This window comes from Ambystoma mexicanum, chromosome 3q (assembly GCF_040938575.1).
Source record: "Ambystoma mexicanum isolate Mex_15411 chromosome 3q, UKY_AmexF1_1, whole genome shotgun sequence".
In the NCBI taxonomy this organism is placed as follows: Eukaryota; Metazoa; Chordata; class Amphibia; order Caudata; family Ambystomatidae; genus Ambystoma; species Ambystoma mexicanum.
This window is the reverse complement of record NC_090926.1, coordinates 183,328,939-183,356,109: the sequence shown is the minus strand read 5'-3', so window position 1 is coordinate 183,356,109 and position 27,171 is coordinate 183,328,939. Positions and strand designations below refer to the sequence as shown.

At 48.1% G+C, this 27,171-nt stretch overlaps 1 protein-coding gene across 1 annotated transcript in view; it reads left to right on the top strand.

Moving 5' to 3' along the window:
- Positions 1-27,171, top strand: part of LARP4 (La ribonucleoprotein 4) — a 615,863-nt gene that overhangs the window by 537,458 nt on the left and 51,234 nt on the right. The window contains exon 14 of the mRNA XM_069653450.1: positions 20,000-20,121. Within this exon, the coding sequence (XP_069509551.1) occupies positions 20,000-20,121 (122 nt within the window). The remainder of the gene's footprint in view (positions 1-19,999; positions 20,122-27,171) is intronic.

Below are 27,171 nucleotides of genomic sequence, written 5' to 3'. Positions count from 1 at the left end.
CCGACAGCTAACACTGGTAGCGTTAAATCGCAGGAGCCATGTTTTCAAGATGGCGTCTCGGCCATGTTTAAACGGGTCCCATTCTTCTTTTTTCGCAATTTCTTTTGGGAAAGGTCCTTCTAGAGTTTCTCTGTGCGTCAAACCAGGTTTGGTCACTTAGTTCTTACGCCTTTGGCGGGCTTCAGGACTGAAGACCAACTCTGGCGCCTGAGTGTCTGGGGTGGGCAGGAAGTGAGGGAGGTGCCGGAAACTCCCTGTGCTTAGTTAGTATCCTAGGAGACCCAAATTCACTCTGGCGTGATTGGCTGGCTGACTGTACGGCGAGGATAGCCACCCTGCTGAGTGAGTGGCAGTAAGGCTGGAATGAATGGGAGAAAACTGTTTAAAAGATGAGTCTTTTGGACTGGAAATCAGTCGACCACTGGAACAAAAGGACGGCTGCGGCAACTCATGGACCGTTGGTTTGCCTGATGAAGCCCTGCTGCTGGTCAGAATTGCCAAGTTCATCTTGACAGAGAAGCCCTTCATGGACGACTTCTCCCTTGAGTTGGTGGGGCCAATTAACTCTTAAGCCACCTGGATAACATTCTGGGAGCTGGTTGAATTTTCCTCAGAGTGCTGCAGGAAACCGAATAGCCAGGGAGGAGGACACCAGTTGGTGTTCTTGACTACAGCTACCAGAATTGAAGATTTGCCTTTGCCAGCTTTTTGACCTGTACCAGTGCAGTGCAGGAGGCCCCCAACGACCTTCCTCTTGTCCCGACAACTGAGGCTCAGGAACAGCGAGATCTGCAGGACTTCAGCTGCATCTGTTTCTTCATTGTAAGTACTGTGAAAACTTGACCAAGAGAATTTACCTCTCACTGCGAAAGTGCTTGAAACTTTGGCAACTTGCAGGCCTAGTCAGCTTGTGACCCAACACATGAATCTTTCTTTTACAAACTACTTCTGAGAACTTTGGCAAAGACTTTTCTGTTTAGCTTCCAGAACTGCTTTATCCTATACAAGACTTTAGCCTATTGACTTTGGCCTAACCTATTGGATTGAATCAACTTCTCTGGTGAACTCAAACTATTTGCATTGTTTAAGAGTAACTGTAATATTAGTTTTATTTACTTATGCCTTTTTGCTCCTGCTTAAAATGTTCGTAATGCCAAAGCTCCTCCTTCAAAGTAGTTTCAATGCCTCAGAACCTGATATTGTCATGTACTAAGGTACATTTTTGTGTGAAATAGATTGCCACCTTTTAGTGAATGTTTTATAACTAAGTGAAATAAATGAATAAGTGTTTTACCAAGAAACCTTCAGTATACGTCTATTTGAATACTTGTAATTAACCTCTGTGTAACATCCTTACAGCTCAAATTCCCTCTTGACATAAGCCTGACTGCTCAGCTCGCTACCAAAAACTGTGATACTTGGTTTTGCTTACACCTGTAGTCATAGTTGTGTGTAGTGGTCCCAGAGGGTACTGCATACAAACTTTTCCTAACGCACCGGAATTGAAGGTTGCCAGTTGCAAGCTTTTGACTAGTCCCAGTGCAGGAGTCCCACAACGTCCTCCCTCTTGTCCCCACGACTGAGGCCCAGGAACAGCGAGATCTGCATGAACGGAAGTAATCGGCTGCCTTTTTTTATTCATTGTAAGGTACTGTGAAACAAGACCGAGTACTTACCTCTTCCGGTGAAAGTGCTTGAAACTTTTGCAACTGGTGGGCCTAATCAGCTTGTGACCCAACATATGTTTCTTATTTTTACAAACTAGTTCTGAGAATTTGTGCAGAGACTTTACCATTTACTTACCATGACCTGTTTATCCTATCCAAGATTTAAGCCCATTGACTTTGGTCTAGCATATTGAATTGAATTGACTCTTCTGGTGAACCAAAGTATATGCACTGTCTAAGAATAATTGTAACCTTTCATGTTATAATAATCTTTGCCTTTAACTCCTCTTGAAAAGTATTCTGAAATAGTATTGAAGTAGATTTGTGTTATTATATAATTGCCTCCTATTGAATGTTTTATATCTGACAAATTAAGTATTTATCAAAAACCTTGTGTAAGTGTATTTGAACACCTGTGATTGTAGACCCCTGTAACATTACTACTCACATTCCTCTCTTGAGATAAGCCTGACTGCTCAGCTCGCTGCCAAAATCTTTGATACAGACTTTTACCAAAGGTTGGTTTTGCTTACACCTGAAGTCATAGTTGTGTGTAGTGGTCCCAGAGGGTACTGCATGCAAACTTTGCTTAACACTGCAACAGGGAGCCATGGAGAAGGCTCTAGGCAAGGTTTTCCTCTCAGCTGAATACGGTTCTGCGGCTTTGGTGCCTTTCAAGGAGCGCAGAAGACAGAATCGCGGTTAAATTTTCATCATTACAAAGGTCTGGCACTCTGCCCCGCTACCAAAACTGTGTAGTACAGACTTGTACCAAAGGTTGGTTTGCTTAAACCTGTAGTCCTAGTTGTGTGTAGCGTTCCCAAAGGGCACTGCATACTAACTTTGCCTAACGAGTATCGACCAACTTATGCTTACCTAATGTCAACTTGTTGAGTTTTAGCTCGGAACTAGTTCAGTTGTAAAATCTTCTCCCAATGTTTCTATATTCTGATCCAGTCCTGCCCTTCTGAACAATCTATCAAAAGAAGAAGCCGCACTCCATTGGTGTGGTGAGATGTCCAACAACAGAGTGCTCTCTAGTCATGGTGTCAACCCTCATACAATATCTTTAAAAAGCTTACCGGTCCCTTGGTGTAGAGATTTGGGAACAAACTTGCAGTACAGTATCTCCCAAAAGTCAACAATTAAAGGCTGATCTTGCCTACACCATTATCTGCAACAACAGAAAAATGACCGCAGTCCCAAATTACTAAGTGATCAATGGCCTTTACCAAACGAAACTGACAATGCATCTTATTGTGAACTCCTTCACATAGAGCACTTATTCAGAAAATCCTACGGTGCGAGTTGACTACTGCAAATTCAATCCTGAATTGTTTCCACTCGGTTCGGATAAATATCGAACTGTACTAGTTGGTCCTCACATTCATCAACAGAACAGAGCAACCCTCTTACCTGCTGCCTGTAAATCGCAGTCTTAAACACAGACTTCTGATTACGTCTGCTCTTCCTAGCAAGCCCCTTTCTCTCGCCGCTGGTAAGGTTTCGCTCGCGAGCGGCTACTCTTCCAACAACCACAATTTCAGTTAAAAACACAAAAAACTGAAGGCGGACCGGGTATAAATGCGTTGGGCTTGGTTAGTCCTGCTTCGTGGGAGTCTGAAGCATCTTCCTGGAACTCGGGTCCAGCTTAAAGGCGATGCACTCGTCCTGGTGTTCTTGTCCCCTGGCACTCTGTTTCTGCAGCAGCAAAGTACAGCAAGCAGAGAGGGGTTCCAGGCAAGTTCGTCTTGGGGCTGATTGGTCCCACCAACCCAAGGGGAGAAGTCATCCTTTCCGGGCTTCTCTAGTCGATTTAGAAATTTGTATCTTCAGCATTGCAGCAGGGCTTCACCGGGCAAACCAACGGTCCAGGAGGCTGAAGCAAACGTCTCTTCCAGTTTCTTATTCAGTTACTTGGTCCAGTTGTCGACTCTGCCCTCCTTGCAGAAGACCTCAACTTTTTATACAACTTTCTCCCATTTATTCGCAGCCTAGCTGTCACTCAACCAGCAGGGTGGCTGTCCTCCAAGGACAGCCAGCAGACCAATCACCTTTGTGTGTATTCCTGTAACGAAGGAGAGTAAGAACAGGGAGCAGGGGTGTTATGTCTGGAAAAGATCTGGGGATATGCCAATTTTGGGGCTGTCTGGATTGGGTGCCAGCCTTTTTGGTTGTGACCCCTTGTTAAGCAAAGTTTGTACGCAGTACCCTTTAGGACCACTACACACAACTAGGACTACAGGTGTAAGCAAAACCAAACTTTGGTATAAGTCTGTACTACAGTTTTGTGGTGGAGTTGTTGAGCAGCCAGGCTTATCTCAAGAGGGGAATGTGAGCTGTAAAGATGTTAGAGGTCTAGAATTACAAGTAGTCAAACTCTTACACGCAAGGTTTCTTGGTAAAACACTTAATTTATTTCAGTCAGTTCTAAAACATTCACTAGAAGGAGGCAATCTGTATCAAAAATATACTTCACACTGTCCGGTTGTGAGGCATTTTAAACTACTTTGAAGGAGGAGCAAAATGGCATTCAGAGCATTTGAAGTAGGAGCAAAAAGGCGTAGGTTAATAAAGAATATTACAGTTACTCTTAGACAGTGCAAATAGTTTGAGTTTGTCCGAGGAGTCAGTTCAATGCAATAGGTTAGACCAAAGTCAATGGGCTAAAGTCTTGTATAGGATAGGCAGTTCTGGTAGTTAAACAGAAAAGTCTCTGCCAAAGTTCTTAGTAGTAGTTTGTAAAAGAAAGATTCATATATTGGATCACAAGCAGTGAGAGGAATGGTCTCACAGTACCTTACAATGAAGAAAAAGATGAAGCTGAAGACGTCTGTTCCTGCCAGTTCCTGCAGATCTCGCTGTTCCTGAGCCTCAGTCGTGGGGACAAGAGGGAGGACGTCAGGACTCCTGCACTGCACAGGGACTGGTCAAAAAGCTGGCACTTGGCAAAGTAGACACGCACACAAACTGGTGTCCCTCTCCCTGGCTATTCGGTTTCCTGCAGCACTCTGTAAAATACAACCAGCTCTGAGAATGGTGACCAGGTGGCTTACGAGTTGATTGGTCCCACCAACTCAAAGGGAGAAGTCATCCGTGAAGGGCATCTCTGTCGTGATGAACTAGGCGAGTCACAGGGCAAACCAAAGGTCCAGGAGTTGCAGCAGCCGTCCCCTTCCAGCTCGTCTTCGGTTCTTTCGTTCCAGTGGTCTACTCTGCCTTCTAAGCCAAGAGACTTGTCTTTTGTCTAGTTTCCTTCTTTTCATTCCAGCCTAGCTGCCACTCACCCAACCGGGTGGCTGTCCTTGCCGGACAGTCAGCCAGCCAATCACAGCAGAGTGCATTTGGGTCTCCTAGGAAACTAAGCACAGTTTTTCGGGCACCTCCCTCACTTCCTGCCCACCCCAGACACTCAGGCACCAGAGGCGTTCTTCAGTCCTGATGCCTACCAAAGGCATAGGAACATAGGGACCAAACTTGGTTTGGCGCACAGAGACAAACTCTAGAAATTCCTTTCCGAAAAGAAATGGCGAAAAAAGTAGACTGGGACCTGTTTAAACAAAGGGGGCTCACACGCCATGTTGAGAAACTTGGCTCCCGCGATTTAACATTACCGGTGTTTGCAGTCGGAAAAAATCATGGTAGTCGTTGTAAAACCACTGCCACCAGCCATTTCAAGAGGAAAGGTTAGCATTCGACTACTACATGAGTTTCTAGACATGGGTGGAGGGATACTAAGTAACCCCTACAACACTCTATTGTAAAATGGGGTGTGCTGGGTCTAGGAATTTGGAAAGACTATAGTAAAGTCAATTTCACTTTACTTTCTCTGGGGAACAGTAGTTTCTGATGCTGCTTGTTCTGCTTAGAATCACATGCTGTGCATATCGTCCGGCATCCTGTGGCAACCAGAGTATTGCATCTTGTCTTTCGGGGACCGAAAGGGGACGTCGGCATAGGCGTGTCTGTAACACAATACCCATCGTGACGTGTGTAGTACCCAAAATCCCTCACGCGCCGAGGACCCTTAGATTTTTTTCCACCCAGATAACTGGTCGCCCTATAGCGGAGCTCTTACTAGAGACATTGTTTATCTTACCGAATTGTCGGTTTATTCCCCATTAAGTCACTTCGCCATAAGAACACCTTCGGCGAAGAATACGGGGGAATCGTCTACAGCTGTGGATTTCGGCACCTAAGATCCGACTGCCGGATTTTTCCACATGGCCGGGCCCTCTGGCCGATCTATAGAGTAGGGTCAGGGTGGCCATATTGTTTAGTATGTCTTTCCTCCTTTCCCCTCTTTTCCCTTTCGGTCTGGTCATCCTTCCCTTTTACTATGGAAAGGAATAATTTTAGATTCTGCCCTAAGTGTAGGGTCAGATATCCTTGGACGGACAAACCCAGGACGTGTAACACCTGTCTCCCCCTAGAGCACGACGAGAAGCGGCGTGCAAACTCCTTCGGCCCAAGATCATTAAGGAGCGCCGTGTAAAGCGGTGGGCCGCGTACGGCATGTCACGCATGGAGCCTCCCTCTCCACCGACACAAGAGCCGAAAGTGACAGGGGTACTTCGGATGACCAAACGTCCAATGCGGATGTTATAGACCTTGAGGTGGACACTTCTAGGTCAACCACGCACGTCCCGACCCTTCCAGGCTTGACTCTGGTCTTGCTACAGGGACTACACCCGGCGCCAGTGGCGTACAAGCGCATTGCACTAAGCACACAACCCCTACGCCAATTTTGACGCCTTTGTCGAAAAAGGAAAAAGCGCCTACGGGGCCGCCGAAAACTTCGCTGGTTCCCTCGGATCGTTCGTATCCAAAGCCTTCCCTGCATCCTCAGCAGCGTATTGCGACTGGGCAATCAAAACAAACCAAAGGCGCTACTCTTAAATCTACACACGGCGAAGATCGGGAGCCAGACGCTTTGACGATTTCCAAGGCCTCAGTAGACCTGAAAACTACGACTAGGCCTCTACCCAGAAAACCGACCACTAGGCCTCCTAGTGCCACGGACGGTATTTCTACTGCCGACAAATCATCGGAGCCTTTGTCTCACGACGATTCGGTGACTATCCAAAGTAGCATTGGCAGAATCGCAGCGGCAGTGGGCCTTATTCCGGTTACGCCTAAAGTGATGGGCCAAGCCGCGGAAAAGATTTCGGGGGATTTGGTCCCGATTCCGATGACACTTATGTAGATGGCCAAGAGCCTCTCTCAGACACCCTGAGAGGTTCCTTACGACTCCACAGTGCGGAGAACGTAGTTTCTCCTCGCGTAGGCCCGTTTCGGTCCTCTAAATGGACTACAGAAAAGTTCAAGGGTTATATGGATCGGCTGGAGCAGATAATGGGTTCTTCTGATCAGCCTCCCCTGAAAAGGGCTCGGGTTGACCCTAACCCCCAAATTCAAGAAGTCCAGTCTCCTGTTTTCCAACAAGACGTGGTCAATATGGACACATAGACATCTATAATGAAGAAGCTTCTTTTCTCAAATTATGAGGATGATCAACAGGATACAACTGACAACTGGGAGGAAACCCAGCAGGAAGGTGAAGACCCTTGGACACCGCAAGATCAAGACAATGATATTTTGTGCCTAGACTCACCTCCGTCCACCCCATCTCGCCAGGCCTCCCCTGTGGATGTCCAAATGGCTTTGAACTCCATGCTGAAAAAAGCAGCTGAATACTTCAAAATTGCCACTCAAGAGGCGGTACCTGAGCAGGATTTTGTGGAGGACATTAAGGAAAAACCTCCGGCGAGTCAATCCATCCCCCTCCTTAACTCTGTTAAGAGACGGGTAGCTCCCTCATTGGTCACACCGGCTCAGACACGGGCTGTGAACCCGAGAGTCGAAAAATTAATTCGGCCTTCTCCCTCCGACCCTCTGTATATAAAAGGGCACGCCATCCCCGGCTTACTGGTAGTGACTACCACTCGAAAGAGGGACGGGAGAATCACCACCGGACAAGGAGTCTAAAAGGTTGTATCCCCTGGGCAAACGTGTCACATCAGCAGCCGCATACACCATTCGGGTTGCTAATACTACGCTATTAACAAGCTACGCTGATGCCCAATGGAACTTGCTCCAAGAAGGCCTTCAGGAGGTTCCTGAACCCGCCAGGACACAGCTTCTCTCAATTGTTGCGGAGGGAAGACTTGTTAACCAGAATGTGGTGAACACCAACCTGGACACTGCAGAAACAGCAGGCAGGTCTCTTGCACAAGGGACTCTTCTGAAAAGACACGCATGGCTGCGTACATTAGGATTTAGATCTGAGACTCTGGCCTCCCTCATTAATAAACCCATTGAGAAGACTAACCTCTTCGGGAAAGCAGTGGATGAAGCGTTGGAGACAGCCAAGAAGGAGCATGAGACTATAAGGGCTCTGCGCCAAATTACACAGAAACCCTCATCCCAGAGGGGTAATAACTCTCGGCGGTCCTTTCGAGGACAAGCCCGTGCTGGTCAAAACAACTACGGCACGGGTAACTTCAACACAGATCAAACAGCTGGTTGCCCCACTTACTAACCCCTCAAGGGTTCAGACGCGGTAGAGGCAGAGGCCCCAATCCCAGAGGAGCCACCGCCTCTGGTCAGAAATAACCAAGTCCAGGTCCCCTCCCATGTCTCCCCGGTCGGGGGCGATTAACATCTTTCCTCAAGGCATGGGAGGGGATAACTTCCGACCAATGGGACTTAAAGACGGTCGCCCACGGTTATTGCGTGGAATTCCCCCGACCTCCACAGTTCCGACCGCCCCACTCACGCCTTCCACCGGACCATCTGGAGATCCTGATCCAAGAGGTCGAAGCACTGCTGGGAAAGGATGCCATAGAAGCCGTCCCTAGTTTTCAGGTAAACGAGGGTATTTATTCAGTGTACTTCCTTGTACCCAAAAAGGATCTCACCATGCGTCTTGTTTTAGATCTGCGCCCAGCGAACAAGTTTATAAAACCCCAGTAGTTTTGCATGGTAACACTGCAGGAGGTGATCCCACTGCTGAAACAGGGGGACTTCATGACAACATTGGACATGATAGATGCATACTTTCATATTTCAATGTTGCCAGCGCACAGAAAATACCTAAGGTTCATGATACCGACAAACGCTACCAATTCAAGGTACTCCCCTTCGGCATTGCCTCGGCGCCAAGGGTGTTTACCAGAGTCCTGGCAGTGGCAGCAGCACACCTGCGCAGACTCAGTCCCAGTTTACCCTTACCTCGACGACTGGCTCATTACGGGGGACTCGTTCGACGCTTGTTTTTCGAACACCCAAAAAAACAGTAGATCTCCTTCAGTCTGGGTTTTTCAATCAACAAAAAAAAATCCAGCTTAGTCCCCAGCCAAGTAAAACAATTTCTTGGAGCGCTAATTCGGACAGAAGACGGTCTTGTCTTTCCCTCCAGCGAGAGGGTTCAGAACATGCTCTCAGATTTCTCAATATGTAGCCAGTCGGGAGGTGACGGTATGCAAAGCCATGCGTTTGCGAGGGATGATGGCGTCATGTATATACTTGGTTCCCCACGCGCGGCTGCGCATGCGTCCCATGCAAGAGTGGCTCAACCTCCAGTGGTGTAAGGCCAGCGGACAATGGGACGATCTGGTAGTGTCGCGCCAGCCCTCGTTCTCTCTGCAGTGGTGGTCAAGAGAAAACCTATTGAAGGGGAAGACCTTCACCACCCCCGCAGTGGAAGCCACTCTCACGACAGGCGCATCTCTCACGGGGTGGGGGCCTCACCCGCTTCAGCAGACAGCACACGGAGTGTGGTCCCCTCAAGTAGCATCCAACCATATAAACTTACTGGAGCTATTAGCAGTGTTCAAAGAATTTAAAACCTTTCAGGTGCAACTGCAAGGGAAGACGGTGCTGATCCTAACCGACAGCAATGTATTACCTGAACAAACAGGGGGGCACTCACTCTCCAGGGCTATCCAAGCTGTCCCAAAACATTTGGATATGGGCTCTCACACACTGTTTTTGTTGTCCCAACATGTTCCAGGGGAACTCCATCTTGTGGCAGACTTACTCAGCAAAGATTTTCCTCTGCCAGAAGAATACGAATGGCGACTGCACGAAGACCTTGTGTCCAACGTCTTTGCAGAATGAGGTTTCCCAGAGGTCGACCTGTTTGCTACTCAGGAGAACGCCCAATGCCAAGACTACGCCTCCAGGTACCCCCAGAACCGATCCAAGGGGAACGGTCTCTGGATAACTTGGTCGGGCAATTTGTCTATACCCCCTCCACCAACCCCCCCCGTCTTCCCCCTCCCCCCCCAAACTCCCCTTCTCAACAAGATGGTGCATGGTTCGCTCACCTGATGGAAATGTGCCTCTCCCCACCAGTCAAGCTGTCCTGCCCGTGCAACATGTCTCAGGACAGGGGTGAGACCCTACACCCATGCCCACAAACTCTGAACTGAGCAGCCTGGCTCCTGAGATCATAGTTTTGACACCTGCAACTCCCTCAGAGATGCATGGACATACTCGGGGAAGCAAGGAAACCTAATGCACGTTATTGCTATGCCAGCAAATGGAAACGTTTTGTCATCTGGTGCAATTCCAAGGGCGTCAATCCCATCGATTTCTCTCCCTCACACATTGTGTTGTATCTAACTCACCTGTTGGACTCTGGGTTAGTCTTCAATTCCCTAAAGGTTCATCTGGCTGCTCTGTCAGCCTAAACCACATCGCAGCAAAAGGTATTGTGGAAGATACCAGTGATTAAAGCCTTCAGGGAAGGGGTTAAAAGGATTTATCCTCCCATCTCTCACCCAGCCCCTGGATGGGATCTGAATGTGGTTTTAACCAGGCTCATGGGAGCTCCTTTCGAGCCTATGCATAAAGCAAGTCTGAAAGACCTGACTTATAAGACGGCCTTCCTGTGGCTATCACTTCTATCAGAAGGGTTAGCGAACTACCGGCTCTTTCTGTTTTGTACCCCTTTGTGACAGTCCACAAAGATAAGTTAATTCTGTGCACACATCCCTGGTTTGCGCCCAAGTTCATTTCGAAGTTCCATGTGAACCAGTCAATCGAACTACCCACTTTCTTCCAGAACCTGACTAACATGGCCGAAAGAAGCCTTCACACATTAGATGTGCGCAGGGCAGTCTTGTTTTATCTGGAAAGAACTAAAACACTAAGGAAGACTAAACAATTCTTTGTTTCAGTGGCAGCTAGTAGAGAAGGGATCCTGTCTCTAAATCGGCTATCTCAATGTGGATTGTCAAATGCATCACACTGTTTCGAAGGGATTGTGTCCTCCGACGTATTCCTTAGCTTGGATATCTCTTTCCAGCTTTGCTGGCCTCGGAAATTTTTTCTCTAGAGGGCGCTGCGCGTCGACGTCCGCCGAGTCGATGTCCCTCGACAGCCGCCGCGTCGATGTCATCCTGTCTATAAAGGTCGCGCGCAACGTCCGTTGCTCAGTTGTTTTTCCGCGCTTACTCAGTGCCTCGGAATATCGTTGCTTAGTTTCGTAGATATATTATTCCATTTTCCTCGAGATATTCGATCCATACTCGATGGCTTCCTCGTCTGAACCGACGACCCCTCGGTCCAGCTTTAAAAAAATGCAGAGACTGAGGAAAAATATGTCTAACGGACCCTCACGGGATCTGTCTGTGGGGTTTGGGAGCTGAACACCATTGTTCAGAGTGTGAGGACTGTATGTCCATGACAGCTAAAGCCCTGAAGGAGCGTAGGGGGAAGCTGGAAAAAGGTAAGACTTCTAAAGTTTCTTCTTCCTCGACGAAGTCGAGACATTCGTCTTCTCGTCACCATTCGTGCTCCAGGTCTCGAAGCGGGTCCCATCGCTCTTCGAGATCGAAGCACTCGAAAAGGAGACGCCGAAGATCCCCTTCTTCGTCCTCTTCCTCTGTTTCACCTAAGAGAATCCCTTGACCCACGAAGCATAGTTCCCGGGCTGAATGGGAGGAATTCCGAAAAAATATGAGGAGCGTCTTCGAGAAAGCGGCCTCGACCCCCTCGAAGACTGCCGAGAGCGATGCTCTGGTCGAAAGACCCAAAGGTCCAAAACGCTGCGAGTCGCAGCACCCGGCGAAGGAAGCTTCTCGAGCGCGTCACGAACCCTCGAGTAAAGCAAAGACCTTGAATCCTTCGAAGGTTCCGTCGACGCCGAGGTCGGTGTCTTCAACGCCGTTGTCGAAGGGACCTTCGACACACGGGTCTGTCGACTCGACGCGATCCTCGACACCGGCGTCGACGCCAAGGAAAGTCACGGTTGCGGCGCACCCAGTGGCAATTCCCAGGTCTTCGATGTCGTCGAGATTGTCGATATCCTCGAGCGGAATTCCGATTCTATCGAAGACCTCGAGGCCTCCACTTTTGTTTTCGACGCCACTTTCGAAGCCTTCGGCGTCGACGACATCGTTTTCGAGGCCGATTACAATTTTGGCACCCTCTGCCTTGGAGATGGGTTTCACGCCCTTTGTGAGCTCAGACCAATTGAGAACAATGTCTTCAATTATGGAAGAGGGAGAACGGTCTGATCAAGAAGAGCCATTTGAGTTGCAGGGATCTGCAACCCCAGTTCAAGAGGAGTTATCCTCAGAGGAACGCAGATTAAAGGAACTCCATGATTCCTTACATGAGGCAAGTGGTTTAGACACTTCCCCAGAGGTGGAGTTCGCTAGGCCAGACCCGGGGGAGCATGCTGAAACCCCTTATAGAGCCTTAATGGCCAGGATTACAGAATTTATGGGGTGGTCACACCTTCACCGGATTTCCAACAAGATGACCTCACGGATATTCTTGATAAAGGTCCACAGGAGGATCCTGTAGTGCCTTTTGATAAAGCTCTTCAAAGAAAAATAATGACGAACTGGGAAACCCTAGATGTCGTCCCGGCAGTAAATAAAAAACTGTCTACTAAATACAGGGTATCTTCTGCAGACCCGGAGTTTTTGTCCAAACACCCATCCCCAGACAGTCTGGTGGTACAGGCAGCATCTTCTACTGACATCAAGACTGCTTACCCTACCGTCCCACGGGATAGGGACGATAAATACGATGCTATGGCTAAGAAAGTCTTTTCGGCATGTAACATGGCGTTAAAATATATTAATGCTACTTGCACCCTTGCTAGATTTAGCCATACACTTTGGGAGTGTGCTTCTACAGCGGCTGACTGCATCCCGGAGGGAGAAGAAAGGGAGGCGTTCCTAAATATCATAAGGGACGGTAAAGACGCTATGTGCGAAGCCCTCCAGACGGGCATTGACTCGGCTGACAGTATCAGCAGAGCAATGGCGGCAAGTACAACAACCAGGAGGTTTGCTTGGTTGAGAAAGTCTGGTTTTGCCCCAGATGTGCAAGCCAGGCTCTTGAATATGCCATTCGATGGCTCTTCTTTGTTTGGGAAAAAGGCAGATGACAGTTTAGAAAAACTGCAAACATCAAAGGCAGCAGCAAAATCCCTAGGCGCTGCAATCCGCAGACACCTTTTCGTCCCACAGGAACCTCTGCGAGAGGCAAGTCTTTTCGCTTCTACTCTGCATTCGGAAGAGGTAGAGGACGACCGGCTCAAAGGGGACAAAGAACTACCCGAGGTGGACGGGGTAGATATTCAAAAGCCGCAGCAACAGCAGGTGCCTCTTTACCATCTGCATCTGCGTCAGCCGCCCCTAAACCACTCTGAGGACTTCCCTCACAAGACACCTGTAGGAGGCAGGTTAACTCAACATCTGGCGGAATGGCAGGCTATCACGTCAGATGCTTGGGCATTGGAGACAGTTGCACAAGGTTACTGCCTGCCTCTCCTATGCATACCTCAGTCATCCACCGGGGATCAGCTCTCAATAAGCTCCAGATCCGCTCCTCTTGTAGGAAATTTTAGACCTGCTAGAGAAAGGTGCCATAGAACCGGTACCTGTAGCGGAGAGGAACAAGGGCTGGTACTCGCCTTACTTTCTCATACCAAAGAAAGACAGAGGACTGAGACCCATCTTGGACTTGCGGGAATTTAACAAATTCCTCAGGAAAGACAAATTCAAGACGGTAACTATCTCTCAGATCCTTCAGGCCCTTCAGTTCAAGGACTGGTTGGTATCTCTGGACCTTCAGGACGCTTATTTCCATGTGCCAATCCATCTCAAACACAGGAAATACCTGAGGTTCGCAATTGGCAACTCTCATTATCAATTTCGAGTTCTGCCATTTGGGCTGACCTCCGCCCCGAGGGTCTTCACCAAGTTAATGTCGGTAGTGGCTGCAAGTCTAAGGAGGGAAGGGATTCACGTCTACCCCTACCTGGATGATTAGTTGATCAGAGCTGTATCTTAAGAACAAGCTCAGATCCAGCTAGATAATGTTTGCCACTCCCTTCACAGAGTGGGCGTCTCCCTCAATTTAAAGAAGTCACAAATGATAACATCGCAGAGACTCCAGTTCATCAGAGCAATCCTGGACACTTCCCTGGGAAAAGCCTCGCCACCAGAGGTGAGGGCTCAAGATATTCTACAGATGGTCACCAAGTTTCAAAATGCCAAACGTCTCCCAGCCTTTGACTTTTTGAGGTTACTAGGCCTCATGGCATCCTGCATTTTCCTTGTGCCAGAGGCTCGCCTGAGAATAAGATCTCTCCAGTGGGCACTGAGAACTCAGTGGTCACAATTCTCAGGGAGAATGACAGATCTTCTTCAGGTTCCCGAAAGGGCGGCTCGAGACCTTCAGTGGTGGGCCTGTCAGGAGAACATTCTGAAAGGAGCAGTTTTGGCAACCTTGGCCGGAGATAACAGTAGTCACGGATGCCTCACTCATGGGGTGGGGAGCCCACGCCAACGACTTGACGATCAGCGGTCATTGGTCTCCATCGGAGTCCAGACTACATATCAACCTGTTAGAGCTGAGGGCCATCAGACTTGCGTTGAAGGCTTTTCTGCCATCTGTACAAGGAAAGAATGTCCTGATAATGACAGACAACACAGTGGCCATGCATTACCTCAACAAAAGAGGCATACGATCACTACCACTGTGCAGAGAGGCGATGCAGCTCTGGTTTTGGGCAATCCAAGAAGGAATCTCTATCGGCAGTTCACCTAGCCGGAGAGAAGAACTTGACAGCGGACGCTCTGAGCAGGCAGAGCACAGTCTCCCACGAGTGGGAACTAGCTCAGGAAGTCCTTCAAGAGATCTTCGCCCTTTGGGGAACCCCTCAGGTGGATCTGTTCGCCACCAGTGTCAACAGGAAGTGCGATCTGTTCTGTTCAAGGGAATTTCCCCCGAGAGGAGCTCGGGAGACGCGTTCATAGTGGACTTGGAGTTTCCACTCCTGTATGCTTTTCCACCAGTCCCTGTCATTCCTCAAATGATCAGGAGGTTGAGAAGATTCCGGAAAACCATGATCCTAATTGCCCCGGATTGGGCCAGGAGAATGTACCCGGACCTTCTAGACTTGTCCATCTGCCCTCCAATTTGACTTCCACTCAGAGAATCTGCTCTCACAGAAGGGAGGTCAGGTTCTCCATCCAGACTTCAAAACCCTCAACCTTCACGCTTGGCTTCTGAAAGACTGAGGTACAAGGATTGGGACCTCCCTGATGACGTTATGGAGGTGTTGCTTTCGGCAAGAAGGCCAGCAACAAAATCTTTATACCGCTGCCGTTGGAACAGATTTTGCAGCTGGTGTAGAGAAGAGAATATCGACCCCTTTTCATGTGGTACACCAACGGTGTTATCCTTTCTACTCTACTTGGTAAATTCAGGCCTTCAAGTTGGCACTATCAAGGGCTATCTCGCAGCGCTGTCCATCTTTAAGCGCACTGCGGAAGAACCATCCTATTTCAAGTTACCCTTGGTAATACGGTTTCTAAAGGGGTTAACTAACGTTTATCCCCCAAGACCATTCCAGGTTCCCCTATGGGATTTAAATTTAGTCCTAACTTTCCTGATGGGCACACCTTTCGAACCACTCCACTCTTGTTCGTTAAGGTTGCTTACCCTTAAGACTGTTTTATTAGTAGCACTTACATCTGCTAGAAGGGTGAGCGAGTTACAATCTTTCTTGTAAACCCCCCTCATACAATCTTTCACAAAGACAAAGTTGTTCTGCAAGTGAAGCCTAATTTCCTCCCAAAGGTGGTTTCTGAATTTCATATCACACAGAAGATTACCCTTCCATCTTTCTATCCTCCTCCCCATCCGGGGAAAGAGAGAGAGGTTACACAGGCTGGACCCAAGAAAGGCATTAGTAGACTGGCTAGGATAAGAGAAGCAGACCAGCTGTTTGTAGGCTACGCAGCTCACAAGCTGGGGCTACCGATAACTAAGCAGACCATTTCCAGATGGATTATTTTACCCATTTTGGAATGTTATAAACTGGCAGGAAAAGAGCCCCCTCAAAATCTTAGGGCTCATTCGACCAGAGGTATCGCAGCTTCATCGGCCCTCAAGAGGAGTGCCGGTTCGAGACATATCTGCGGCTGCCACATGGTCGTCCGTCCATACCTTCACACGGTTTTACAACTTGGATTCCTCCTCCAGTCAGGAAACTAGGTTTGGAAGGGCAGTATTGCACTCTATTCATCAATAAAAGGAAGCATGAAGTCAGTACTCCCACCTCCAATAACAGAATACTGCTATGGGAGCCTATCTAAGATAAGGAATACGTCCGAGGACACAATCCCTTCGAAGAACAAGTTACTTCTTACCTTGTAACGTTCTTTCTATGGGATGTTCCTCCGACGTATTCCTTATCGACCCTCCCATCCATCCCCGCAGTACTACTTCCCTTGTTGTTGCAGCTTACGCTCCTTCAGGGTGAAGGGAAGCGCCCCCAATTCAGCACGATCCTCCCCGCAATGAGAGACAATAAGGGACTCTCCCGTAGTGGGAATAAGACCAAGACAGAGTGCGGGTGAGCGTAAGTGGGAGTTTATCCAAGGATAAGGCATGCAAAGAACTCTGCAACCTACGAGAGCGCTCTGTCTGACAATAGCAAAGACAGGCGTATTTCTAATACAGAAAACGTCATCAACACCTAAACACTATAGGGGGCACAAGTTAATTGGGATTGGGTATCGTCGACTAACTATAGGTGTTGCTGCAGCATGGTTGGTCTTGGCAAGACGACGTCACTGGTCAGCCTCGTGGGTTGGGTTGGGCCTGGCAGGCCGGCTTGAGGTCATCCGTGCGGTGTTGGTGCGCTGGGGCAGCCTGTGACAATGATGAATACCTTTCCTGTCTTAGTTGCCCTAGGCCATGCACACTGCAGTTATTCAGAAAATGACATTTACGTTCACTAATAAATTGTTCCGTAGCTTATCTTATAAAATAAACGCAACACATGAGGAATGCACCTCGTGAGAGGTCTGGTGGTTATCGGTTGGGGTGAGATTTACCTGTGTCCTATTGACCGGTACTTTAGGTCGTAGGACGGGGCTCTGGGGCTTGGGCCGAATGATACATGTCTGTCTGCTGCGTTAGAAGTTATTATATAGATGGGTCTCTGTGTCTTGTCTCAATGATGGGGGTCGTCCTTACACGGGGTCAGGATTCTTGGGGGGTTCGTGGGATTTATGAAAGGGTGCTGGTAGATCAGTGGGTTCATCTGTGGGTTTATTACCGTGCTGTAAATAACACAGGTGGCAGGCTATGGCCTTGGTTGCGGCGCCGGGGCCTCTGAAGTAACGCCAGCTTGGTTGGGGGAGGTGAGGGAGCGCGGCACAAGTCTTAGCTTTTTTATCTTGCAGGCTTGGTAGGGTGGGAGAGGGAATGGCCTTGCATATCCACAAAGGTATTTTCCTCGTGCGTTGCTGATCAGTAAATGCAGAAGTTTTATACTGTTCTGCCTTATTTTGACGTTATTTAGACACACATATATATTTCAATTTCATTACACATTTCTTTAAGACAGTCGATTCCAGTACCTTTTCATTGCCTAACATTACATTCATTACATTGTGTGCGTATTGTATGTACATTTAGACGTTATACGAGGGATATCTAGGTTATGGCCTACAGAGATTGATGCTTGCCACTTTGGGTGGTTCAGTAAACATATACGAGTTCCAGTTTCTACATACTATGGAAAAAACACTTTTACAGATAGAGGTTATACGTTTGGTCAACATCTTTCTCCGTGGTTATAGCAGCATTAGTCCAGACCTGGAGGGATATCATATAACGTTACATTTTTATGGCTTATTCACATTTTAAAACAGAGGTAGTTCATTAGTACCAATACTTGAATTGTTTTCTACCTTCTTCAGATTGTGATGCTTCAGCTTTTTTCCTCGCTACCCCGGCCTTGCGGTCCGGGTCATACGGGGTGCAATATCACATTGTTACTAATATAATGTTGCCGTGTTGACATCTCGGGTTTAGCTCATCTCCGACTTTCTCATGGGAACGCGCTCGCAGCGGATCTGCCAGTGCTGCTGAGGCGACAGAGATGCATGAAAGGCCCTCCAAAGGTGGGGGCCTCGTTACAGTGTGCTAAACTCACGCCGTGTTTGCTAGACAAGATGGCATCTAGGCCTGACTCGATTTTTGGTAAATGCAAAGACGAGGTGCGTGTGGGCAATGTCGTCGGCGGGCGAATCCTCCTCCACCTGGGCCCGGGTGGCATGAGGGGGCGTCCACCGAGTCATGGTCCTCACCTGGGGAGGAAGCTGTAGGTGAGGAGGGCCTCGCGGCCAGTCCTCCCCTACAAGGGTGATTAGTCTGGTCCAGAAAGAATTATTGTGGGCTACAAAACGGAACTGAGCAACGGGCGCTGCGCGCGGCCTTTATAGGCAGGATGACGTCGATACAGCGGCTGTCGAGGGACATCGACTCGGCGGACGTCGACGCGCAGCGCCCTCTAGAGAAAAAATTTCCGAGGCCAGCAAAGCTGGAAAGAGATATCTAAGATGAGGAATACGTCAGAGGAACATCCCATCGAAAGAACGTTACAAGGTAAGAAACTTGTTCTTCTCTCTTGCTAAGAGAGAACTGCCCTTTAAGCCTAGAGCACACTCTACTCGAGGCACTGGGGCATCCATAGCATTCATTGCAAATGCTCCTCTTGAGTCCATTTGCAAAGCAGCAACCTGGAGTTCTGTACAAACCTTTACAAAACACTATTTCCTAGACACTCATTCTAGGTCTGATTCTCAGGTGGGACAAGCAGTACTAAGATTTCTTTTCTCTACTGTTCCTTCTCACAACCCACCTCCAACTCGGGTACTGCTTGCTAGTCTATGCACAGCATGTGATTCTAAGCAGATTAACAAGCATCAGAAGACATGCATTACTCACTGTAATAGCATTTCTGATGATTGTATCTGCTTAGATTGACATGCGCCCTCCCGACCGCCCCGCTTGGGCTGGAAGGAACTTGGACGTCTTACTTTCTCTTTATGTACTCACTATAGCCTTGGGCTCCCTCATGGCAGAAAAAATACAATCAGAGGGACCTCGGCGCGTGAGGGATTTTGGGTACTACACACATCACAATAGGGATAGTGTTACAGACACGCCTATGCCAACGTCCCCTTTCAGTCCCTGAAAGACATGATGAAATACTCTGCGGTTACCACTGGATGCTGGACCATATGCACGGCATGTGAATCTAAGCAGATACAATCATCAGAAATGCCATTACGGTGAGTAATGCATGTCTTATCCCTGAGAAGGTATTTAAACCTTGGGACAGCCTAAAAGGCTTCCCCTGTATCACTGCACTGAGGGTGCTGTCTAACACACATGAAAAGATGATGCCTATGGAGTTGTCTAAAACTCCATAACCAACGAGAAAACACAAAGAAAACAAACAGAATAAAAAAGTTCAAAGCCCCAAAGTTTAGCAAAATGTTTATCCCCAAAAAGTGGCCGTAGAATCCCCAAAATAGGAATTATAGCTGAACACAGATCATTAATTGTTGCTGAATGCAACCGTATTAAGTGGATAGACTGCTGTAAATGTTGAATTCTGTTAACACTGCGTGAATGAGTACTATACAAATACCTTATTTCAATGCACTGCGATAATGCTGAACTAGTAATGTTTTTCTTCTCATATAGCCATAGCTTGTCTTCAGTGCATTTGCGCCATCTACCCCCATAGTTGTTGTTTATGGTATTCTTATGCCGGCTTTAACCTAATTGCTTACCAACTCACTGACAAAGTAAAATTGCTTTAACACTTTGAGGACAGGGCTTATTGCAAATACTTGAATGATAAAGTCAGCATTTGGAAGATGGTGGTTCACCCCAATACTTGAATGTAAGTGCTATGGAGTTTTTATGAACATTAAAAATGTTTATTTACACTGTTTGAAATACTAAAATATTGTCTCCTTTCATTTTTCATTCAGGAGAGCAAAGAAATGTGCGGAAGTAGCCCTGTCACTGCTCTAGAAGAACAAGCACCAGGCCCAATTCATCTGCCTGTTTTAAGTCCAGGCTCACAGAGCACAGTGGAGGTTATTCCTCTGAGGTATGTATTGGCCTGAAATATAGGTTGATTTTGAGATTTACCATGATAGTTATGTTCGTCCAATATGTCTACATTGCATATTTTGGAGTTAAGGCAGGGACAAGTGAAGAATTTGGTTAGTGGTCTGTTAGGGCAGTTTTTCTGAAGTCGAATTAAGGTAGGACTCTATAAAACGATCCCCTTGGTATACAGAGCCCTAACTTCTAGTAGAAGTGTTAAGGTGAATTCTCAGAAATGTGCTAATTCTGCACTACCTTAGAGACCCTGAGCTCTTTTGCTGGATTTTAGGACTTTTTAATCCCTAACCTGAAGGGGGCGAGGACTGTTTCCCATTCTCTCATGTATTTTTCTGTAATTTGGACTTGTGTTTCTTTTGACTTTGGAGTCTGACAAACTCCATGGGCATCATCTTTGCATTGTGACGCACTGCACCTTCAGTGCAGTGGCACAGGGAAGTCACTTAGATGTCGCAAAGGTTTAAATACCTTCTCTTGGATAAACTGTTTCCAAGAGTAGTAAAGTGAAATGTACTTCACTTGCATTTCTCTTTGTAGACCCAGCAGACACTAATTTACAAGAGTGCTGGAGGGGCTACTTGCTATCCCCTTTGTCTAGTTTCTCATGTAACATTTTTGTTACCCTTTCTACAATTAATTGCTGGTGGCAGTGGTTTACATTTTACTACCATTGTGTTTTTACCGTGGGCTGCGTTCGCAGCTGCAGTAAGGCACCCATGGGTGCCCATTTTGTCAAACTGGCCCCGGTCTTCTTTTTCTTTGCCATTTCTTGTCCAAAAGGTCTTTCAGATTTAATCTGCGTGCCAAGCTAGGTTTGGTCCTTTTTGTTCGTTTTTCCTTTGGCGGGATTCACGAGTGAAGCCCACCTCTATCTCCAGTATGTCTGGCAGGGGCAGGAAGTGAAGGAGGTGCCCGAAACTACCTGTGCTTAATCCCCTTGGTTACAGGAATGCATCCAAAGGTGATTGGATGGCTGGCTGGCCGGCAAGGGCAGCCAACCTGTTGTGTGATTAACTGCTAGGATGGAATGAATGGGAGAAACCTGCATAAAGGCGAGGCTTTTGGCTTGGAGGGGATAGTCGACCACTGGACGAAGGAATCCGAAGAAGAACTTGGAAGAAACACCTGCTGCAACTCCTGGACTGTTGGTTTGCCCAGTGAAGACCTGCTGCTGTGCTGAAGCTCTGAATTTGTTTCGACTAGAGAAGCCCTGCAAGGACGACTTCTCCCCTTGAGTTGGTGGCACCAATCAACTCCAAAGTGAACTCATTTGGGCATCGTCTAGGAGATGGCTGTACTTCCACTGTTGCTGCTGGAACCAAGTGTCAGGGAGAGGAACACCAAATCGAGTGGATCACTTTTAAGGTGGACCTGAGCACCAAGAAGATCCTCCAGACTTCCCTAAAGCAGGACTAACCAAGCCTGAGCCACCTCAACAGAGTGCTGGACCCCAGATGCGAGGAAAGTTCGAAGTGGTATCCGAGAACCGTAGTGTTGCTATTTGTTGTCAGACGCGGGGAGCAGAAACCGCAAAGTCGCGCTGAATTGAAGTTTTCCCATTGCTCCCGCTGCCTTCGCATTGCAGAGCAGGAGTTGCCAGATGTCCTCCCTCTTGTCCCCACGACTGAGGCCCAGGAACGAAAGGATCTTAAGAGCTGTACAGTAAGAGAAGCCAGCTAGAACCATGTCCTCTAACCAAAGGTACTGTAAAGTCTAAGAACTTACCTCTTGTGTAGCCTTACTTGCTCTCGGAGACTTGTCTTGGTTGCCCTTGCAGAGTAGCTTACAGCTTTTCCCCACACACACCCCCCAGCTAGCTTGTGGCCCTCAAGTGACTCTTATTTCTACAAACTTTTCTAAAAACATTGTGCAAGACTTTTACTCCCCTGCAAAGAAGATCTTAAGCTCCCATAGACATTGTTCAGTTAACATTGGCTGTCCTGGCTCCCTGAAAGACTCTTCTTACATTTTGACTCCGTGCTTTTACCTTTCCCTCAGGAAAGGGTTCCATTTACTTGACATTGGAAGGTTCCAAAAGTACTTACCCATTTATGAATTATTTGTTAACCTTTGTTTTATTCCTAGATCTAACCTTTGCACCAAACTCGGTATTGCTCTAAATGTATCAGTGATCAATGTCCAGTGTCCTAGCTATTTAAGTCGCCCGAGGGTGTAGGAAGTGTCTGTGCGCATTTGTGTTTTTAAGTGTATTATAATTGTTATAATTGTACATTCTGAAGGCCTATATGACTGACTGTTACATTAATAATTGTTTAATCACGAAACCTTGAGTGGAAGTGTTTATTTGGATACTTGTCACATTGAATCTGTGACCACCCTACTGCTCACATTGCTCCCTCTTGAGATAAGCCTGGCTACTTGACCACACTACCAACCTGCATAGTACAGACTTATACCAAAGGTTGAGTTCCTATTGCCAGGAGGTCGGGGTTGTTGTAGGGCACCCAAAGGGTACTGCATACAGTCTTGCCTAACAGTCTTGCACAAAGTAAATTTTTGTAGAAATTCACTGCAGAACTGAAATCAACTCTTAACAAATGTAAATACTGCAAGTCTCAACTGAGAAGAGCAAAGCTAAAGACACTGAGGTAAGTACCCCTAGTCTGAACAGTACCCCTGGTTTGAAGAGTGGTCCAGTTGGCTTCTGTCCTGTTGCAGCGATGCAGATCCTGATTTCCTGAGCCTCAGTCATGTGGACAAGAGATAGGACGTCTGGAGGACTCTTGCTGTAGGAAATTGGAGGTCGGTGGCAGCCATAAGCTCTATTCAGATCAGCAGCGCTTTGCATTGTCAACGCGCGGTAAAAGGCACCACCGCAGATTTTGGTAGCGATTGAGCTTACTTCATTCCTTGAGTCCTGCACTCTGGTGAGGGGACTCGAGCTGTGGTTGCCCTGCTTCTGTAGGGTCCTTAGACTCTGGAGCTTCTGGCAGGATTGCAGACATTGCACTTAACTGGATTTCTCGATCCCTGGCACTTGGTTCCTGCAACAGCAAAGAAGCACAGCTAGTCGAGGAAGATCTAACCCAACGGAAGAATTCATCCCTTCCAGAGCTTCTTGTCGGTCAGAAAAAGGAGTTTCAGCACAGGAGCTGGCTTTCACGGGGCAATTCAAAGGTCCAGGAGGATGCAGCAAGCTTTGTTCACTTTCTTTGTTGGGTGTTCTTCCCATTGGTCGACTCTTCCTCTGGTCCCAAAACCCTTGCCGTTTTTAAGCAGGTTTCTCCCTTTCATTCACAGCCTAGCTGTAACTTGCACAGCCAGTCACCACTGGGTGCGTTCAAGTAACCAAGGAGACTAAGGATAGGGAGTTTCAAGCACCTCCCTTGCTTCCTGCCCTGCCAGCCTCACTGGAGCCGAGGGGTTGGGGGGGCTAGGGGGTTCAGCATTGAAGACAGTCACTAACAAAGGGGTTAAACCTGGTTTATCGTGCAGAGTAAAACCCAAAAAAGACCTCACAAGCAAGAAATGGTGAAAAAAGACCTGGGCCATTTTAACAAAATGGGGGCCATTACTGCAGCTGAAGATTCAGCCTGCAGTAAAAACGCACAATGGTAGGAAAATTAAACGACTGCCACCTATTAAATGTAGTGAGGGTAACATTAGAAATGTTACATGAGTAAGTATGCAAAGGGGCGACTAAGTAACCCCCCAGTACTTCCACATAAGATGGGGTGTACTGGACCTACATAGGAAAAGCTGGTAAGTAAAGTCAATCTCACTTTACTACTCTTGGGAACAGCAGTTCACCCAAGAGAAGGTGTTTAAACCTTATGAGAAATCCAGAGGATTTCTTATGACACTGCACTGAAAGTGCTGTGTGTCTCAATACGAAAGCTAGATGCCTATGGAGTTTGTCAGACTCCAAAACCAAAGAAACAGTCCAAACCAGATTTTAAAAAAGTACATGAGTGAGAAAAAGGTCTCTGCAGGATAAAAATGAAAAGTCCTTGTTAGAGAATTCTCAAAATGTGCCAATTCATCTCTACCTCAGAGACCCCCAGCTCTTTTGCTAAACTTTGGGACTTTGAATTTTCACATCGTTTCGGCCAGTTTACGACTGGAACGCTCGGATGCCCCTTCCTCACAATGTCTCGTTGCCTGTGGGTTCGGCACCCTTGATTTTTGTGGACACTTCGGGGGATGGGCCTGTGTGGCAAACCTCCCTTCTGCATCCCTGGAATTATCCTCCATGAGAGGCCTCCTCCGGCAGCTCCAAACAGTCTCCAGAGGATGCCTTTTTCAGCACATTTCAGACGCTCATGCGTATCGACCCCATGAGAGTATTTCAAGGGTCTTTTTAGGGAGATATGCCCGCCTCCGGTTCCACCCGCTCCCCAGTGGCTCCGCCGGCGCCGCCCTTGCCTACGGTGCCTCCCCTGACCCTTCCGCCCTTGCCTACATTGTCCCCAGTGGACAAGGCAGTGCCTGACACGGTTCAGCAGTATCCTGACGTGTCGGATGATGCGCAGGGCGATCAGGACAGCGAAGACCGGTCCTGCTCTATTAGAGCTTTTCATGACCGGGTACTGGACATGATGTGCCTATTGGCTGTTCCAGTGCCCGAGGCACTCGCTCCGCATCCTCTTCTTCGACGGCTACTCGGGTTCTGGGGAAGGAGGACAAGCTCCTCGACTCCCTTGGGAGGAAGATTTTCACTAACTCGGCCTTGCAGCTCCAGCAGGCTTATGCAGAACTGGTGTTAGCCGGGGCGAATATGAAGATGTGGAAAGGTCTGTCGGAGTTCGAAGAGTTCATTCTGGTCAAGAAGCTGAAAGACTTTTTAAGGCGGGTTTATCCGATGTCGGGGTCTTGGCCCAGGATCTGCTTGAGGCCGCGGCTCATCACGTCGACACTTCGGCTCGGGCCTTATGCTGGGAGTTGATGCCTCTGAACTGGCGTGGTTAAATGCCACCAAGTTCTGATAGGAGGTGCAGGACAAGGTGTTGGACCTGCCGTTTGACGGTAAGGAGCTTTCTGATGCTTGTTAATCTGCTTAGAATCACATGCTGTGAATATGGTCCGACATCCAGTGGTAACTGCGGAGTATTGCATCTTGTCTTTCGGGAACTGAAAGGGGACGTCTGCATAGGCGTGTCTGAAACACTATCCCTATCGTGACTTGTGTAGTACCCAAAATCCCTCACGCTCTGAGGTCCCTCTAATTGGTTTTTTTCGCCCAGATAACTGGTCGCCCTATAGCAGAGCTCTTCATGAGACATTGTTTATCTTACCGAATTGTCGGTTTATTCCCCGTTAAGTCATTTTTCCCATCAAGAACATCTTCGCCGAATACTAAGAGGGAATCGTCTACGGTGTGGGTTCCACGCCTAAGATCCGGCATTCGGACTTCCACGTGGTCGGGCCTTCTGGCCGGCCTACACAGTAGGGAGAGTGGGCTCGGGGTTTGCCATACTGTTATGTCTTTCCTCTTTTCCACTACTTTCCTTTTTGGTCTGTTCACCCTTCCCTTCTACTATGGAAAGGACTCCATTTATATTCTGCCCTGTGTGTAGGGTCAGATATTCGTGGAAAGACGAGCACACGTCGTGTAACGCTGGTCTCCCCCTAGAGCACGACGAAAAGCGGCGTTTGTCGTGTAAACTCCTTAAACCCTTAAGGAGCGCTGGTTGAAGCGGTGGGCCGCGTACCGTACGTCACACGTGGAGCCTCCCTCGCCTGCCGCGACACCAGCTGAAAGTGACAGGAGTACATCGGGTGACAAAACCTCCAACGCAGATGATGTAGACCTTGAGGCAGACTATTCTAGGGCAGCCAAACCCCGTCCCTGACCCTTCCAGGATCGACTCCGTTCTTGCTACAGGGACCACACCCGGCGACAGGGGCGTACAATCGCACCACACAAAGCACACAACCCAAGCGCCCTCCTCGACGACTTTGTCGAAGGCCAAAGCGCCAACGGGTCTGCATCCGCAGCAGCGCATGACTGGGCATAACAAACATAACAATGGCGCTACTCCCCAAACTATACGCGCCGGAGTTTCGGTACAAGAAACTTCGAAGGTTTCCAAGGCCCGTACAGGCCCGAAAACTAAGAGTAGGCCTCTACCCGAGAAGCCATCCACTGGCCCTTCTGGAGGCGCAGAAGACATTTTCACTGCCAACACATCATCGGAGGCGTTGTCTCCCGAAGATTCGGTGACTATCCGTAAAAGCATTAATAGGATTGCGACGGCGGTGGGCCTGATACCAGTTCCGCCACAGTTATTGGCCAATCTGCCGAAAGGTTTTCCACGGATTGGGAAGACGATCCCGTAGACTCTTACGAAGAAAGCCAGGTACCCCTCTCATGCACCCTGAGAAGATCCCTTCAACGCCCTATGACGGAGAACAGGGTTCCTACTCAGTTAGGTCCATTTGGATCATCCAATTGGACCACGGAGCAATTCGAGGGGTGTATGGATCGGCTGGAGCAGTTTTTCAGGCCTTCTGATCAACCTCTGCCGAAAAAAGCTTGGGTAGACCCTAACACTCAAACACAACACCTAGATGTCCAACACCTAGTTGACTATCAAGATGATGTTCAGATGGACACCTATAGAGACATCTATAGAGAAGAAGAGGTTTCTTCTTTTCTGGACAACTATGGGGAAGATCAAGGAACGGACAACTGGGAGGACACCCAGCAGGACGATCACAACTCTATCGTTTGCCTCAACTCTCCCCCATCCACCCCGATTCGTCAAGCTTCCCCGGTGGATGATAAAATGGCTTTCAACACCATGTTGAAAAAAAGCAGCAGAATTCTTTAAAATTGCCACGCTTGAAGCCTTGCCCGAGCAGAATTTCGCGGAGGACATTATTAATGAAAAGCCTCCGGCAAGCCAGTCTATCCCTCTCTTGCTCGGTAAAGAGACGGCTGGCCCCTTCCTTACTCACACCTTCTCAGACTAGGGCTGTGAACCCAAGGGTCGGAAAACTTTTTCGACCCTCCCCCACAGACCCGCTTTATATCAAAGGACATGCAATCCCAGACTCGCTGGTGGTGACC